The 18021-nt window shown below is 43.1% G+C and overlaps 1 protein-coding gene across 1 annotated transcript in view; it reads right to left on the reverse strand.

The window, feature by feature from the left end:
* Positions 1 to 1805: 1805 nt before the first annotated feature.
* The window catches only part of LOC115142463 (rhomboid-related protein 3-like), a 53042-nt gene continuing 36826 nt past the window's right edge, over positions 1806 to 18021 (reverse strand). The window contains 4 exon segments of the mRNA XM_029681950.2: positions 1806 to 3720; positions 4258 to 4318; positions 5218 to 5318; positions 9947 to 10059. Coding sequence (XP_029537810.2) covers positions 3449 to 3720; positions 4258 to 4318; positions 5218 to 5318; positions 9947 to 10059 — 547 coding nt within the window. The 3' untranslated portion in view covers positions 1806 to 3448.

The raw sequence follows: 18021 nt of genomic DNA on the forward strand, positions 1-18021 counted from the left end.
TAGTAATTTAGTTCAGTTACCTTAGATTTCTTGGGAACAAGAACAATGGTGGCCATCCTGAAGCATGATGGCACAGCAGACTGGGATAGGGATTGATTGAATATGTCCGTAAACACACCAGCCAGCTGGTCTGCGCATGCTCTGAGGATGTGGCTAGGGATGCCGTCTGGGCCGGCAGCCCTGCGAAAGTTAACACGTTTAAATGTTTTACTCATGTTGGCCACGGTGAAGGAGAGCCCACAGGCTTTGGTAGCGGGCCGTGTCAGTGGCACTGTATTGTCCTCAAAGCAAGCAAAGATGTTTAATTTGTCTGGAGGCAAGACGTCGATGTCCGCTACGGGGCTGGTTTTCTTTTTGTAATCCGTGATTGACTGTAGACCCTGCCACATATGTCTCGTGTCTGAGCGACTTTACTTTGTCTCTAACCACCCTTAGACTTAGGGAAATGTAAAACTATCCTATTTACTCAATGAGTTTTATTTGCTCATATAAAGTCTGTTATGGCCAAGTATACTAAGAATGTCATCTGTGGGGAAATTAGTATTACCGAAACCAAATATAAAAACTTTGGGAGCAATGCCATTCTAAAGAGGTGTATTCTACCTGTAAGATTTATGGGGAGATTGATCAATTTAATTAGATCTGCTTTCAAGTTGTTGAGTAATGAGATGAAGTTATCTTTATGTGTTTTTTCTTTGTTTTAACCTATTAAGCATCCTAAGTATTTAATATTTTTTTGTGGTCCACTTAACGGATTGCTGTAGATCATGAGTTATTCTTTTTATTTTTCCTATGGCCATTATTTCAGTTTTTAGAGTATTCCAGAAATATGTTTAACAATGGGGGCATTACACTTAATATTAGTCAGGTATATCAGGAGATCGTCGGCAAATAAGTTTAGTATATATTCATGTTTACCAATACTGATACCTGTTACTCCTGTCCTCTTGTCCAATTATTTCTTATTTTTGTCCAATTATTTCTGCAAGTGGTTCAATTGCCAGTGCAAACAGGAGGGGGGAGAGAGGACATCCCTGTCCGGTGCCCCTTTCTAAAGCAATTTCTTCAGATATTGTATTATTTGTGTATATTCTTGCTTTAGGATATTTATATAATATTTTTATGAAATGTACTACTTCAACTGGAAAGTTGAATGCTTCCAAAGTTTTTAATAGAAAACACCACTCAAGACGGTCAGTCGAAAGCCTTTTCAACATCATCAGCCATTATTGATGTCCTCACGCATTTCATTGATTACTTTGACATCAACTGTTTTCTCCAATGCCTCTTCGGCTACTCAGGCTAGAGCTCTCGCCAAACACCATTTGGAAAGTTAATCGGGTTTTGTGACTGAAACGGCTTTGGTCCGAGGAGGTCTCTTTGCACTACAGGGGGTCGGGTGATCCCTGACCACAGAGAAAGACTGCTGTGTGTGTCTGGACACTATGATGTTTGGACCGAGGACACAATTGGGTTTGTTTGGATATCTTCACAACACTGAGGCCTTTTCTCTATTGGTCTTGTTGCCTCCATGGTTTGCCTATGTGAAAGAGGCCTTAGTCTACTCTAGAAAATCAGTTTGCTGAACAGTCATCGCAGTTAAAATGTGTTGCTAAAAAACTGTCTGGCTGGGGTAGTTGTGCAATAGGGTTATTGTATGTATGTGTGTGTGTGTGTGTGTGTGTGTGTGTGTGTGTGTGTGTGCGGGGGGGGGGTGCAGTAAAACAAAAGGCATTGAATGAAAATGGTCTTTCAAAACACTTGTGCAGGTTGAATCATAAATAACACCAAGAGGTCAGAATACGTTTCATTATAAAAACAGTTTAATGTATTCCAGTACAGTATTTACATATCAAATCTACAAAATATGCACATGTTAAAATATTGTCAGTTACCACTATGTTCCGTATCATAGACCTTATTATATACAATCAACAAATGTTAAATAGACAGGATATTTTACACATCACAATGTAGACCAATTCAAGAATCAACAACCAGCTATTGTATGTTAACATATTAATTTGTTAATACTTACAGTCTTATTATTTATTTTGTGTGAAGCGGCATAACGTGAGGTTAAGTTAAAGTACACTCTTGAGCTAGACTGGGTGCCAGTCTGTTCCTGGTGCCATGTCAACTCCATGTCACTCATTGTCATGCCAAACATCTGTGGCTTGACAATGACAGCAATGGAGTTGGTAAGAGCACAAACAGATCTGGGACCAGGCTAATTTGAGCCTTGGTTGGTTGAGATGCGACGTGTTCTCCTGTTGAAGCAAACACAGCATCCAATACAACATGACTTCGCTTTCTCCTTAATAAGGGTATTGACAGTACAGTACTAACTGAAGGCTAACTCTGGAGGGAGGGACCTATTTACATGTAGCACCATTTCCACAGTCTGTAACAGAGTTAAATATTGAATACCTATCAATAAGTCTGTGCCAGAGGGAGAATGCTGACATTCAACTCAACCAGTACTCATCCCAAAAGGCAACATATTCCCCTATTAATAAAACAGTTCTCTGTAGTGCTCTGTCTTTTGTATGCTATTGGTTAAGGGAGGGTTTTGGCAACGGTCAGGAACACAGAGGGTTTGAACCGCACTTCTATCTTTGTTTCAACCCCCATTTCCATTTGCACATAACAAAATAATGTAAATCAGTGTAACCCGGATGATAACCCGGTCCTCTTCTCCAATACTGTCCACTCCTCCAAAACTGTCCACTCCTCCAGTACTGTATAGGTGAGAACTTTCTCTCTCTCTCTCACACACACACACACACATACACACACTGCTTTGAGGTGACAAGAGTGCTTGACACAGTTAAGACTTAGAGCAAGACACACCAAAGGCAACAACAAAAACGTAAGCCCTGAAAATATCTAGCTTGAGTTCCCATCTCATGTTGCCAGACACATTGTGAAAGGCAACAATGTACACGTAGCATCGTTGAATGTATAAACAGTCAGGTAACCAGACAAAAATCAGGAAGTTTGAACAAACCCATGTCACATCAGATGTACTCAGTACAGTGTAACATGTCAACAGTGGAACATTTCATAGCTTCATTTCAGATAACAGTACTATAGTATGACAGATTGGAGACATCATCACAATCTCCAACCCTATGAAATTGTCCTTTATTGAAGCTAACTGTCATATGAACCTCTTTCTTACAGTTACAGGCACCATTGGGTTTAAGAGGAGATGCCGACATACTCTGTTCCGTACAGTACTCTAGAATGAAGATACAAATTCTGAAGTCTTGGACCTAGATTGTTATGTTCCATCGGATCTGAGGTACGCAGTTGGCCCTCTCAGTTTTCTCTGAAAAGCCCAACTGGCTTAGCATGCAGCCCTGCACTATTGAGACCAGACTTGTTCGGAGGCCTATGGGGCTGGGGGGGGGGGGGTGCAGCTCATGTAGCCACCTCTCAGAGCTCAAAGCATGGGGGGGAGTCGGACGTCCAGCAGGCTGTAGGCGAAGACGTTCCAGAAGACAGCACAGAGGACAAAGAGGAAGTAGACGGAGAAGAAGATCCAGAATAGAGACTGCTCTTGGAGACGCTGCTCGTAGTTCTGGAGGACTACAACCCCCAGGGTGAGCCCCACCATCACACCCCCCAGGTGGGCCACAAAGCTGGGGTTGGGGCAGGGCGGGAAGGCCGGCGGGTAGAACCGCAGCCATACGGCACGGCCGAACTCCACACTCACTGACGGGGGTGGAGAGAGAAGGGTTACCATAATGCTGGTAATAGTCCTGTTTCCATAGTGAACAAGTGATATTGTTATTTAAAATAAAAAAAAATTGTAAATACTGCTATGTTTATCTCTTACAAATCTTGGTAACTTGCCAAATTGTAAGTGTAAAATAGTGAAAAAAAGTGAAAAATAAGAAGTTGGTTAGGTACTATAAAGGTTAACACCACAACAAACCCGTCCTCGTTGCTCACATTAATCTTACCAGTAAGGTATGTTCTTTCTAAGTGTCTATTGCTAGCCACAGGGCCCTTCCTGTCTCCAAACCTACATCCACCACGGTACAAACTAGGTCAAGAGCAAGGTTGTTGTAACAGTACGCAAGACCGGAGGTCCCTCTAGCGACTTTGTTTTTTAATGATCCAAATTAACAGCATGTTGGTTTTGGTTACCTGCAGGCTGTGGCTAGTCACACAGTGGTGTAGGGACTGACTGGGGTATCTCAGATAGGATTTGAATATAGAGAAATGTCAGAGTTTAGACAGACTTACTGCAGACCAGAGCCATGGCCATCCGGAACAGCTTAAACTGACATTTCATACCCGACCAGTTCTGGGGAGAGAGGAGCAGAGTGAGTTGATGAGAAAAGGAGTGAGAGAGAGAGAGAGAGAGAGCAAGATAAAGGGTTCATGATTCAGGCCAGGAGTTTTCCCATGTTAGAAAACATGGACCTGGGTTTGTCCCTGACCATGTTACCTGACCAGGAAAAACTCCTGGCCCTATTAATAATGATACTATAATCCATGACACTAAGCCTCGTTCATTTCCTACATAAGATAGTAATGTAACAGACACTTACTATGTCCAAAACGACTTACAGAACTGTCAACATTCAGAGTGACACATAGATTACAACAATAACATATCTTTCCCCTTCCATGATAGCTTTCAGAGCCAACAAAGACATCATGTGATGACCCTTGACCTTCTCCCTATTCTTGGTGTTGTAGGAAATTTGTCTGAGAGGAGGAAGCACCACCGAGGATTGTAAAGGGCCCACTGGTGTAAATATTCGATGACAGGGACCATCCAATTATATAGACAGCAGTATGGCCTTATGGCCCCTACTTCTAAGGTTATAACCTTGTAGGGTAGTATGCATGGATTGAACCAATCAGAGCACAGCTAAGGTCAAAGGTGAATTTACTTGCAGCCTCAGAATGGGAGAAAATCAAGTTATATGACAATTATCTAATTACACTCTAACACTATGCAGTGCACACACTCACGAGCAACACACACACACACACTTTCAACACTAGATAGTCGACACACCCTTCCACTCTTTGTAAATGGGAAAGCTGAAAGGCAGGAATGTATGGAATCCATAGACTGGGCCCCAGAATGCCCTGCTTTGATGCCACATGATGAATGTCTGAGCATGATAGTAATCTCATGACAAGAGGGCTGCTCTGACATGCACGCACGCACAAACACACACACATCCTTACCATGACGACATTGGCCAGGTGTGCTGAGACCAGGGCATAGACTCCTCCTGACGACCCCACCACCGGAGCAGTCATATCAGTGACAGAGACGGCCAGGGAGCCTGCCAGGGTCAGAGGTCAGAGGTTAGAATCAATCAAATAATCAATCACCTTCATATTCATTGTATCAATAGGGCAATTCATATTGAATATGTCAATTCATATCCATCGCTGTAATGTATCTCAGAGCAGCTTTGAATAACGATAATTGATTCAATGGGCAGCTTCAAATAAATAACATCCACAGGTAGAAACAGTAGATACTGTATATGAACGCAGTCACTCCTGATGTTTTTTGTCGTTGTATTGAATCAAAACAGAGGCTTACCCAGTGAAAATTGGTGTAATTACAACCAGAGCGACAGACACAACCAGAGCGACAGACACAACCAGAGCGACAGACACAACCAGTGCGACAGACACAACCAGAGCGACAGACACAACCAGAGCGACAGACACAACCAGAGCGACAGACACAACCAGAACAACATACACAACCAGGGCGACAGACACAACCAGAGCGACAGACACAACCAGAGCGACAGACACAACCAGTGCGACAGACACAACCAGTGCGACAGACACAACCAGAGCGACAGACACAACCAGAGCGACAGACACAACCAGAACAATAGAGAACTGCTTGCTGAGGGGGAGTATTGAATTACACATAGAGAGAGAGAGTTCCTAGTGTTCCCTAGGAAGGTGTGTGGACAAAGGAGTTCTGACACACTCTATATGCAGGCATGTGTGCGAAGACACAAGTGTACATGCACGCCTACCCCCCTACCAATACACACTATACCTCAGGGGTGTATTCTCCCCACTCGTTCATTGGCTGGCTTGCTTGAATTATGGATGCTAACTACATGAGACGCACCTGCCTACGCAGCACTGGGGAACATGTGGGGTGATGAATGAATCTCAACTGTGTGTGTGTGTGTGTAGGTATGGCTGCTGTCATGAAGAGTCTGCTCTATGGGAGCTTCACAATAGTAGCCCTATCCTGCAGTCAAATGACCTAGTGGCCTCACGGGTGGAATGTCATTCATATTTTTCATAATTAATCAACATTATTTTTAAAAATCCAGCCGAAAATCCGGTGTTTCTATTTCAAACGGTTTTGTTATATTTCAGTCTTCTGTGACGTATATAAAGTGTACTATTGGGATGCAAACTCAAAATGTAATACAATCAACTCTATATCTGACATGGTACAGGTGTCCTCTTTTTTTAAGCCCATAACCATGTGTGTGAGGCGTATACTTTTGTTTCCAAGTAGATTTGTTTAAGGCTACAAAGAATCACTCTGTGTGACTCTGATTCAGCCCACTGCAGTAAAAGGTTAAATCACCATTCAATAATAAGTCATCACAATCAGGCTGCTATTTCTGGAAGGAAAACAGCCAGGGGTGAGCCCAGCCACACACACACATGCAGTGGTGGAAAAAGTACCACATTTTCATACTTGAGTAAAAGTAAAAGTCATCAAGTAAAATTCTACTTGAGTAAAAGTCTAAAAGTATTTGGTTTTAAATATACTTTAAGTATCAAAAGTAAATGTAATTGTTCAAATATACTTAAGTAAAAGTATAAATCCTTTCACATTCCTTATACTAAGCTAACTAGACGGCACCATTTTCTTGTTTTTGTCATTTATGGATAGCCAGGAAGACATTCCAACACTCAGCCATCATTTACAAATGAAGCATGTGTGAGTCCACCAGATCAGAAACAGTAGGGATGACAAGGGACGTTCTCTTGATAAATGTGAGAACTGGACCATTTTCCTGTCCTGCTAAGCATTCAAAATGTGACTGTTGGATGTCAGATAAAATGTATGAAGTAAAAAGTATATTATAAAAATATAAATAGTAAAGTAAAGTACAAATATGCCCCCAAAACAACTTAAGTAGTACTTTAAAGTATTTTTTATTAAGTATGTAAAGTACTTAATAAAAATACTTTAAAGTACTACTTAAATTGTATATGTGAGGTCATACAAATACACATGCATGTACATATGTGCACACACACACACACACACACACACACACACACACACACACACACACACACACACACACACACGAGGCCCCATTCCCATATTGACAACGGTTTCTTTCCGTCAGGGATTTGAGGGAGATGAAGGACAAATCGGATCTACCTTTTTTAGTGTAACATGAATATTCCTTTAAGGAGGACAGTGAGGAAGTACTGTCTGTCAGACTAAAAGAGAGAGCATCGAGACACTGAAGACACACACACACACTGAGACCAAGCAACCACTACATCATCACTTAGAAGTTTAACAGTACATCACATCATCAATTAACTAAAAAAGTATGAATGTACTGTATTATCTGAAATACCTGAACTAGCTGTAGTAGTTAGTGCTCTTCCTGAAGTAGACATCAAAGCAGAGGAGGTGTGTGTGTAATTAAAATGTATTTAAGCATCAATCACTGAATGGAGATCTAAGCTGATAATTACATGTTTCCTGAGACACACACACGCACACAGTAACACACACAGAGATAGCGAGAAAGAGAGAAATACACACACACACACAGAGAGAGAGAGAGACACACACACACCTGTTAGACAACACACACCATCCTGGTTCCTCTGCTCAAAGGTGTGTGTGTGTAGACAGATAGGAATACCATTATTACCACAATTATCTCTGTTAATATAATTGTTTTACCACTGTAACAACCCCCACACCCACTAAAGGACTTCCTTCCCTTTGTAGTCTCTCTGGAGGCCCTCTGGGTCAGTTGTTGGGTGAGAAACTGACGTGTCATCTATCTTGTTTGTTAGTTAAACTTCCAAACTAGGACATAGTGATGGATCTTGCTGCCAATGAGGGAATACTACGTTTGGCCACATTATCTACACAGCATCAGTGCTACTCATCATCAGAGAGTGGTAGAGTGGATACAGGAAATCGCTTTACTAACTTTCTCTACATGTACATATTACCTCAATTACCTCGACTAACCGGTGCCTCCACACATTGACTCTGTACAGGTACCCCCTGAATATAGCCTCACTAGTGTTATTTTACTGCTGCTCTTTAATTATTTGTTCCTTTTATTTATGATTTTTTTTAGGTATTTTCTTCCAACTGCATTGTTGGTTAGGGGCTTGTAAGTAAGCATTTCACTGTAAGGTCTACCTACACCTGATGTATTCGGCGCATGTGACAAATAAAATGTGATTTGATTTGTATTACAGCCTTAAAAGCCCATATTGAGTATTGACATCTCGCTGGACACCTGAGTCCCTATTGACCTCTGACCCGGTTGGTACAGCTAAGCACTTATCTCCACCATAACAACATTATCCCAGACAAAACAACACAGAAGACAACCTCCCTCTACACACACACACACACACACACTTGCAGTGGGTCGATATCTAATTAACCAGCAGGTTCCCGTGGGGACAGTGGCTCTCTCAGTACCACCACCGTGTGTGTGTGTGTGTGTAGGGGGTTTTAGCTACAGGCCACCACAGCTGGGGCAAAAGGCTTCTGTGTACACACCCATCTTCATACACAACCAGATATAAAACCTCATACATATATACAATATTTAACTCCACCAACACACACGCCGTAAAATAAACACACACACAAACTTTACACACACACATGGAATAGGGCTCCCTAGTGGCGCAGCGGTCTAAGGCACTGCATCTCAGTGCTAGAGGTGTCACTGCAGACCCTGGTTCAGTCCCGGGCTGTATCACAACCGGCCGTGATCGGGTTAGGCCGTCATTGTAAATAAGAATTGTTTCGTAATTGACTTGCCTAGTTAAATAAAAGGTACAAAATTACACTCTCTGCTGGCAATCCTCTGCCCTTCTACAGTTTTTCCCACCCACAGGGTGTTATATCCTTGCTAAATATCCCCAAACATCAACCATTTTCATCCAAATATTTCCACTCTGAATGTTTCCTGAGCATTTAGTTTCCAGAGGGCAGCAGGCAGAAATCCCTGATAATGTTTGTTTGGCTCCAGAGGTAATTCAAGCTAAAGCTGGATTATCGCTCCACTCATGTACACTGCATGATAAGCAGGCAGTGTAGAACATACCCCATGGTCACATGGTAATCTAGTGAACACTGAGCCATACTGAGCCAAGCCGCACTGGGCCAGGGGGGAGAGGGGAGAGAGGAGGGAGAGGGGAGCCCTGGGCACTCAAATGACATTAGCAACTATTGTCACTAGGGAGCTAGCGATGACATTTGCCTTGAAAGCCTCTTCCTCTCTCTGATGCACAACATCCCAGTAGGCTTGGTCCTCTTCCTCTCTCTGATGCATAACATCCCAGTAGGCTTGGTCCTCTTCCTCTCTCTGATGCATAACATCCCAGTAGGCTTGGTCCTCTTCCTCTCTCTGATGCATAACATCCCAGTAGGCTTGGTCCTCTTCCTCTCTCTGATGCATAACATCCCAGGAGGCTTGGTCTCTCTCTCTCTCTCTCTCTCTCTCTCTCTCTCGGGGAACATTGATGCTCAACAAGAAAGCCTGTCAGAACACAAGCCCATCTGTCCCAGACATACGTGTTTTCTGAATGACTGTTATCCAAACACAGTGGGGTGAAGCCTGATAGCGGGGGGTTGAATGTGTGTGTGCATGCACCTGTGCCATGTGTGTGTGTACCCTAATCCAGTACTCACCTGCCAGTACACCACACACGTAGACCAGTCCTATCCTCAGCGCTCCATGGACCATCTCAAGAGGGACTCCTACCAGCAGCTGCATGGCCATATTCAGACCCAGGTGTTCTATCCTGCTGGGTCACAACACACAGCCGTCAGTTAGAGGACAGGACGCATCCACACTCATATACAGTTTATGGTCATATTATCTGTTTCTAACCTGGAAGTAGGAGGCCTGATCTAGGATCAGGTCCCTCTGTTCATGTAATCTCATGAATTATGATCTAAAAGGTCAAACTGATCCAAGATCAGCATTCCTACTCTGAGATGTTCTATGAATACGAGCCGGACATTTTTTTTAAAGTCCCTATATTGAATGCCTGTATAGCTTTTAGAATCCGTTTGTAGGAGAGTAAGTGACATAAAGTAATTGAATCTATATCAGTAACCTCTCGCTCAATGAGCACCAGACTAAATTCATTGTCATTAAATTAGCCCAACTCGATGGTCGTAGAAAGTGATGGATGGAGGGATGGCAATGTGTTGCTGAAAGATAATCGTGCCCACAGAGCATGTAAGACATTTAAACATAGATTGATTATCCAGTGAACATACTGTAATAGTCTCCCCTGGGGGGACTTACAGTAGCTCTAGGAAGCAGCTCATACCGCCATTATCAACAACAACACTTGACTAAGGACCAATGGTGACTGGGGATAATATGCTTCTGGAGGGAAAGGAGTTAGCACGTAGGCTTTACTACAACATCCGAAACTAGGCCAACTGTGTTGCAGCTGTGCTATCCACTGGTTTTGGCTCTAGAGAACACCCCAATAAACCTCCTGTAAACCTTTTGTAGATGATGTCTCAGTATTGATCCAGCATTGCTTGGCTCCTGCTGCCATGTGCTGGCAGTTGACACATTTGATGCGTCGTCATCATTGGCTGAGATCCTGCAACATTGATGCAGGATCCCTAACAGGCTTTGGCGGTGTCCCTCCTCTCCTCTCTATCTATCTGGCCGGCCGTGTCGTGACCTGTCTGACTGTGATAAGTCCGACATATTACACCCCTCCACAATGTAATCCCTTCACTGGGGTCAACAACACTGCTTCCAATCGACAACAACACAAACAGAATGCACATATCAGCCCAGAAACACCACAAGACATCACTCCACTAACCCTACAGGTAGGACTAGCTGCTCTGTCTGGTAGGTCTAGGACAACTCGTTTCATTTGTATTATTTGAGTCATTGTTTTTAGGGGGTCTAGGACAACTTTAGTAGGTTACCATTGACTAAAGACGAAGCTGTTCCCCAGCCACTTATGACTTGAACCACCCCTCTGTTTGATCACGTTTTTGGCTGCTTAACTCCTTGTGTTTTCATCAACATAAAAGCAGGATTTGGCTTGTTTTCCCGCCTTTAAGCTGGAATTGAGTGTACAGTGCAGCAGCTCAGTGAAAACAGCATTGCGTTCTTTGTTTTCCTTTGTGGTTGTCTAGAGAATGACAGTGATCCGTGTATTTGTCTGTGCCATTGTTATGAGACAATGGGATGTCTTCTCATAGGAACGTGTGTGTGTGTGTGTGTGTGTGTGTGTGTGTGTGTGTGTATACATATGTACATGCATGTGTATTTGTATGACCTCACATATACATATACATTGTCATTGTTATGAGACAACGGGATGTCTTCTCATAGGAACGTGTGTGTGTGTGCGTGAGTGAGAGAGAGTGTGCGGAAGCATCCCTCTGGGACTGGTTAGTGCTGGAAAATGAATAGTCCTTTTAATCTCCAGTGGAACGTCCTTGTGTATTTGGACAGGGCCTTGCTTCTCCACAAGCCAATCAATATCACCCTTGTCTCATTGTCAACTAGAATGATTCTCTCACTACAGCATGAGGGCTCTTGTCTGCTTCAACAAAACAACTCATAGATTTGATTCTGTTTGGGGATTTGTTTCTATGGATACATCCGCTGTAGGGGTTTTAAATCAATGTGTTCATAATATCTGAGGCTGAAACACACTGTTTTTTGGGGGGCCTGGTTTTGGCATGCTATCGTCGCTATGGTATAAATGGGATAGTTAAAGTATGTCCACCAAGCTGGGACAGAGAGAGGGAGAACTTCTGTGGCACCCACATGTGTCAGTGCTGAGTACGTGCCCTGTGGGCATAAAGGACACAGTGTGTGGAATCTGTGTGGATTCTGTGTGGCCAGCAGTGTGTGGATGCTTTGTGTGTGTGTGTGTGTGTGTGTGTGTGTGTGTGTGTGTGTGTGTGTGTGTGTGTGTGTGTGTGTGTGGCAGTCACAACACTGAATGACCTCTCCTACAGACACTGCTGATAGAGAGCCAGAGCTTTGGGACGTTAGATATTTGGTGAAATTCCCAGCAGCCTCCGCCTCTCTCAGAGCTGTGTGTGTGTGTTTAATCATGGATGGCTTGCCACGACCATGTGCTCTCATGAGGAGGCTGATGTGATGTGTGTGGGAGCATAATCTAGAGGCGAAAGAAACGTATACCTATTTCAGCGAGGTGCTGGCTAGGGAAGTAAAACACTTACAAATTAATGGAGAGCCGCACACTAGGAGCTCAGGTGCAATAATTGAATAACCTACTAATATCCAACGTTTCGACAGACAAGCTGTCTTCATCAGGGTATGATCATGGGAACATAATCATTTGGAAAGGGGACAGCTGATACTTAAGTGATATCATGACACACACACATCCAGGAATAGATTAAGAAGCACTGCTCTACAGAGCCATAGAGTAGATATGACAATGTATGTACAGTATACAGTGCATTCGGAAAGTAATCAGACTCCTTGACTTTTTCCACATTTTGTTACGTTACAGCCTTATTATAAAATTGATTAAATCATTTTTCCCCCTCATTAATCTACACACAATACCCCATAATGACAAAGCAAAAACAGACATTGCAAATGTATTAACTTCTTGGATTTTTTTAAATTTTTTTAATTTTATTTCACCTTTATTTAACCAGGTAGGCTAGTTGAGAACAAGTTCTCATTTGCAACTGCGACCTGGCCAAGATAAAGCATAGCAGTGTGAACAGACAACACAGAGTTACACATGGAGTAAGCAATTAACAAGTCAATAACACAGTAGAAAAAAAAATGGGCAGTCTATATACAATGTGTGCAAAAGGCATGAGGTAGGCGAATAATACAATTTTGCAGATTAACACTGGGGTGATAAATGATCAGATGGTCATGTACAGGTAGAGATATTGGTGTGCAAAAGAGCAGAAAGGTAAATAAAAAAAAATAAAAAAAATAAAAAAAACAGTATAAAAACAGTATGGGGATGAGGTAGGTGAAAATGGGTGGGCTATTTACCAATAGACTATGTACAGCTGCAGCGATCGGTTAGCTGCTCGGATAGCTGATGTTTGAAGTTGGTGAGGGAGATAAAAGTCTCCAACTTCAGTGATTTTTGCAGTTCATTCCAGTCACAGGCAGCAGAGTACTGGAACGAAAGGCGGCCAAATGAGGTGTTGGCTTTAGGGATGATCAGTGAGATACACCTGCTGGAGCGTGTGCTACGGATGGGTGTTGCCATCGTGACCAGTGAACTGAGATAAGGCGGAGCTTTACCTAGCATGGACTTGTAGATGACCTGGAGCCAGTGGGTCTGGCGACGAATATGTAGCGAGGGCCAGCCGACTAGAGCATACAAGTCGCAGTGGTGGGTGGTATAAGGTGCTTTGGTGACAAAACGGATGGCACTATGATAGACTGCATCCAGTTTGCTGAGTAGAGTGTTGGAAGCCATTTTGTAGATGACATCGCCGAAATCGAGGATCGGTAGGATAGTCAGTTTTACTAGGGTAAGCTTGGCGGCGTGAGTGAAGGAGGCTTTGTTGCGGAATAGAAAGCCGACTCTTGATTTGATTTTCGATTGGAGATGTTTGATGTGAGTCTGGAAGGAGAGTTTGCAGTCTAGCCAGACACCTAGGTACTTATAGATGTCCACATATTCAAGGTCGGAACCATCCAGGGTGGTGATGCTAGTCGGGCATGCGGGTGCAGGCAGCGATCGGTTGAAAAGCATGCATTTGGTTTTACTCGCGTTTAAGAGCAGTTGGAGGCCACGGAAGGAGTGCTGTATGGCATTGAAGATATAGGGGGCGCTCTTTTAATTTATGGATAAAAAAACGTTCCCATTTTAAACAAGATATTTTGTCACGAAAAGATGCTCGACTATGCATATAATTAACAGCTTTGGAAAGAAAACACTCTGACGTTTCCAAAACTGCAAAGATATTGTCTGTGAGTGCCACAGAACTAATGTTACAGGCGAAACCAAGATGAAACTTCAAACAGGAAGTGAGCCAGATTTTTGTGGCGCTGTGTTCCAATGTCTCCTTATATGGCTGTGAATGCGCCAGGAACGAGCCTACACTTTCTGTCGTTTCCCCAAGGTGTCTGCAGCATTGTGATGTATTTGTAGGCATATCATTGGAAGATTGACCATAAGAGACTACATTTATCAGGTGTCCGCCTGGTGTCCTTCGTCGAAATTGGTGCGTAATCTCCAGCTGCATGTATTTTCCCATGTGATTCAGAGGAGAAACAAAACTGCCACAAATGACTTATCATCGAATAGATATGTGAAAAACACCTTGAGGATTGATTCTAAACAACGTTTGCCATGTTTCTGTCGATATTATGGAGTTAATTTGGAAAAAAGTTTGGCGTTTTGATGACTGAATTTTCTGGGGTTTTTCTCAGCCAAACGTGATGAACAAAACGGAGCGATTTTTCCTACACAAATAATCTTGAACATTTGCTATCTAACTGAGAGTCTCCTCATTGAAAACATCCAAAATTCTTCAAAGGTAAATGATTTTATTTGAATGCTTTTCTTGTTTTTGTGAAAATGTTGCCTGCTGAATGCTAGGCTTAATGCTATGCTAGCTATCAATACTCTTACACAAATGCTTGTTTTGCTATGGTTGAAAAGCATATTTTGAAAATCTGAGATGACAGTGTTGTTTAACAAAAGGCTAAGCTTGAGAGCCAATATATTTATTTAATTTCATTTGCGATTTTCATTAATAGTTCATGTTGCATTATGGTAATGAGCTTGAGGCTATAATTACACTCCCGGATACGGGTTTTTTTCTTAGCCAAACATGATGAACAAAACGGAGCGATTTCTCCTACACAAATAATCTTTTTGGAAAAACTGAACATTTGCTATCTAACTGAGAGTCTGCTCATTGAAAACATCTGAAGTTCTTCAAAGGTAAATTATTTTATTTGAATGCTTTTCTTGTTTTTGTGAAAATGTTGCCTGCTGAATGCTAGGCTTAATGCTATGCTAGCTATCAATACTCTTACACAAATGCTTGTTTTGCTATGGTTGAAAAGCATATTTTGAAAATCTGAGATGAAAATGTTGTTAACAAAAGGCTAAGCTTGAGAGCCAATATATTTATTTCATTTAATTTGCGATTTTCATGAATAGTTAACGTTGCGTTATGGTAATGAGCTTGAGGCTATAATTACGATCCCGGATACGGGATTGCTCGTCGCAACAGGTTAAACATAAAAAAACAGAAATACCTTACTTACATAAGTATTCAGACCATTTGCTATGAGACTCGAAATAGAGCTCAGGTGCATCCTGTTTCCATTGATCATCCTTGAGATGTTTCTACAAGGCACAGATCTGGGGAAAGGTATCAAAACATTTCTGCAGCAAGACTCTTCCTAGATCTGGCCTCCCGGCCAAACTGAGCAACGAAGGGAGAAGGGCCTTGGACAGGGAGGTGACCAAGAACCCGAGCTCTACAGTTCTTCTGTGGAGGACAACCATCTCTGCAGCACTCCACCAATCAGGCCTTTATGTTAGAGTGGCCAGACAGAAGCCATTCCTCAGTAAATGGCACATGACAGCCCTCTTAGAGTTTGCCAAAAGGCACCTAAAGGACTCTCAGACTATGGGAAACAAGGTACTCTGGTCTGATGAAACCAAGATTGAACTCTTTGGCCTGAATGCCAAGCATCACGTCTGGAGGAAACTTGGCACCATCCCTACGATGAAGCATGGTGGTGGCAGCATCACACAACTTGATTGACAAACATTAGAGGTTAGGATTCGGGGAGGGCCAGGGGCAGACTGGGACCAGAAATCGGCCCTAGCATTTTTAGCACACTGGCTAATTTTTATTATCCAGATAATATCATTTTGTGCAAAAACCCAAGTTAGACAGAAATGGACCAGCCCATCTTACATTTGCCCAAAATGCCAGATAGCCAGTCTGCCTCTAGGGAGGGCTAATCAAGTGGATGGCTGCAAATTTTCGACTTTAAACTCGGACAAAACAGAGATGCTTATTATAGGTCCCAAGAAACAAAGAGATCTTCTGTTGAATCTGACAAATCTTGATGGTTGTACAGTTGTCTCAAATAAAACTGTGAAAGACCTCAGCGTTACTCTGGACCTTGATCTCTCTTTTGACGAACATATCAAGACTGTTTCAAGGACAGCTTTTTCCCATCTACGTAACATTGCAAAAATCAGAAACTTTCTGTCCAAAAATGATGCCGAAAAATTCATCCATGCTTTTGTAACTTCTAGGTTAGACTACTGCAATGCTCTACTTTCTGGCATCCCGGATAAAGCACTAAATAAACTCCAAATAGTGCTAAACACGGCTTCTAGAATCTTGACTAGAACCCAAAAATGTGATCATATTGCTCCAGTGCTAGCCTCTCTACACTGGCTTCCTGTTAAGGCAAGGGCTGATTTCAAGGTTTTACTGCTAACCTACAAAGCATTACATGGGCTTGCTCCTACCTATCTTTCCAATTTGGTCTTGCCGTACATAACTACATGTACACCATGGTCACAAGACGCAGGCCTCCTTACTGTCCCTAGAATTTCTAAGGAAACAGCTGGAGGCAGGGCTTTCTCCTATAGAGCTCCATTTTTATGGAATGGTCTGCCTACCCATGTGAGAGACGCAGACTAGGTCTCAACCTTTAAGTCTTTACTGAAGACTCATCTCTTCAGTAGGTCCTATGATTAAGTGTAGTCTGGCCCAGGAGTGTGAAGATGAATGGAAAGGCTCTGGAGCAAGGAACCGCCCTTGCTGTCTCTGCCTGACCGGTTCCCCTCTCTCCACTGGGATTCTCTGCCTCTAACCCTATTATAGGGGCTGAGTCACTGGCTTACTGGTGCTCTTCCATGCCGTCCCTAGGAGGAGTGCGTCACTTGAGTGGGTTGAGTCACTAACGTGATCTTCCTGTCTGGGTTGGTGCCCCCCCACGGTTGTGCCGTGGCGAGATCTCGGCCTTGTGTCAGGATGGTAAGTTGGTGGTTGAAGACATACCTCTAGTGGTGTGGGGGCTGTGCTTTGGCAAAGTAGGTGGGGTTATATCCCGCCTGTTTGGCCCTGTCTGGGGGTATCGTCAGATGGGGCCACAGTGTCTCCCAACCCCTCCTGTCTCAGCCTCCAGTATTTATGCTGTAGTAGTTTATGTGTCGGGGGGCTAGGGTCAGTTTGTTATATCTGGAGTACTTCTGCTGTCTTATCCGGTGTCCTGTGTGAATTTAAGTATGCTCTCTCTAATTCTCTCTCTCTTTCTCTCTTTCTTTCTTTTTCTCTCTCGGAGGACCTGAGCCCTAGGACCATGCCTCAGGACTACCTTGCCTGATGACTCCTTGCTGTCCCCAGTCCACCTGGCTGTGCTGCTGCTCCAGTTTCAACTGTTCTGCCTGCGGCTATGGAACCCTGACCTGTTCACCGGACGTGCTACCTGTCCCAGACCTGCTGTTTTCAACTCTCTAGAGACAACAGGAACGGTAGAGATACTCTGAATGATCGGCTATGAAAAGCCAACTGACATTTACTCCTGAGGTGCTCACCTGTTGCAACCTCGACAACCACTGTGATTATTATTATTTGACCCAGCTGGTCATCTTTGAACATTTGAACATCTTGGCCATGTTCTGTTATTATCTCCACCCGGCACAGCCAGAAGAGGACTGGCCACCCCTCATAGCCTGGATCCTATCTAGGTTTCTTCCTAGGTTCTGGCCTTTCTAGGG

Source organism: Oncorhynchus nerka, linkage group LG15 (assembly GCF_034236695.1).
Source record: "Oncorhynchus nerka isolate Pitt River linkage group LG15, Oner_Uvic_2.0, whole genome shotgun sequence".
Lineage (NCBI taxonomy): Eukaryota > Metazoa > Chordata > Actinopteri > Salmoniformes > Salmonidae > Oncorhynchus > Oncorhynchus nerka.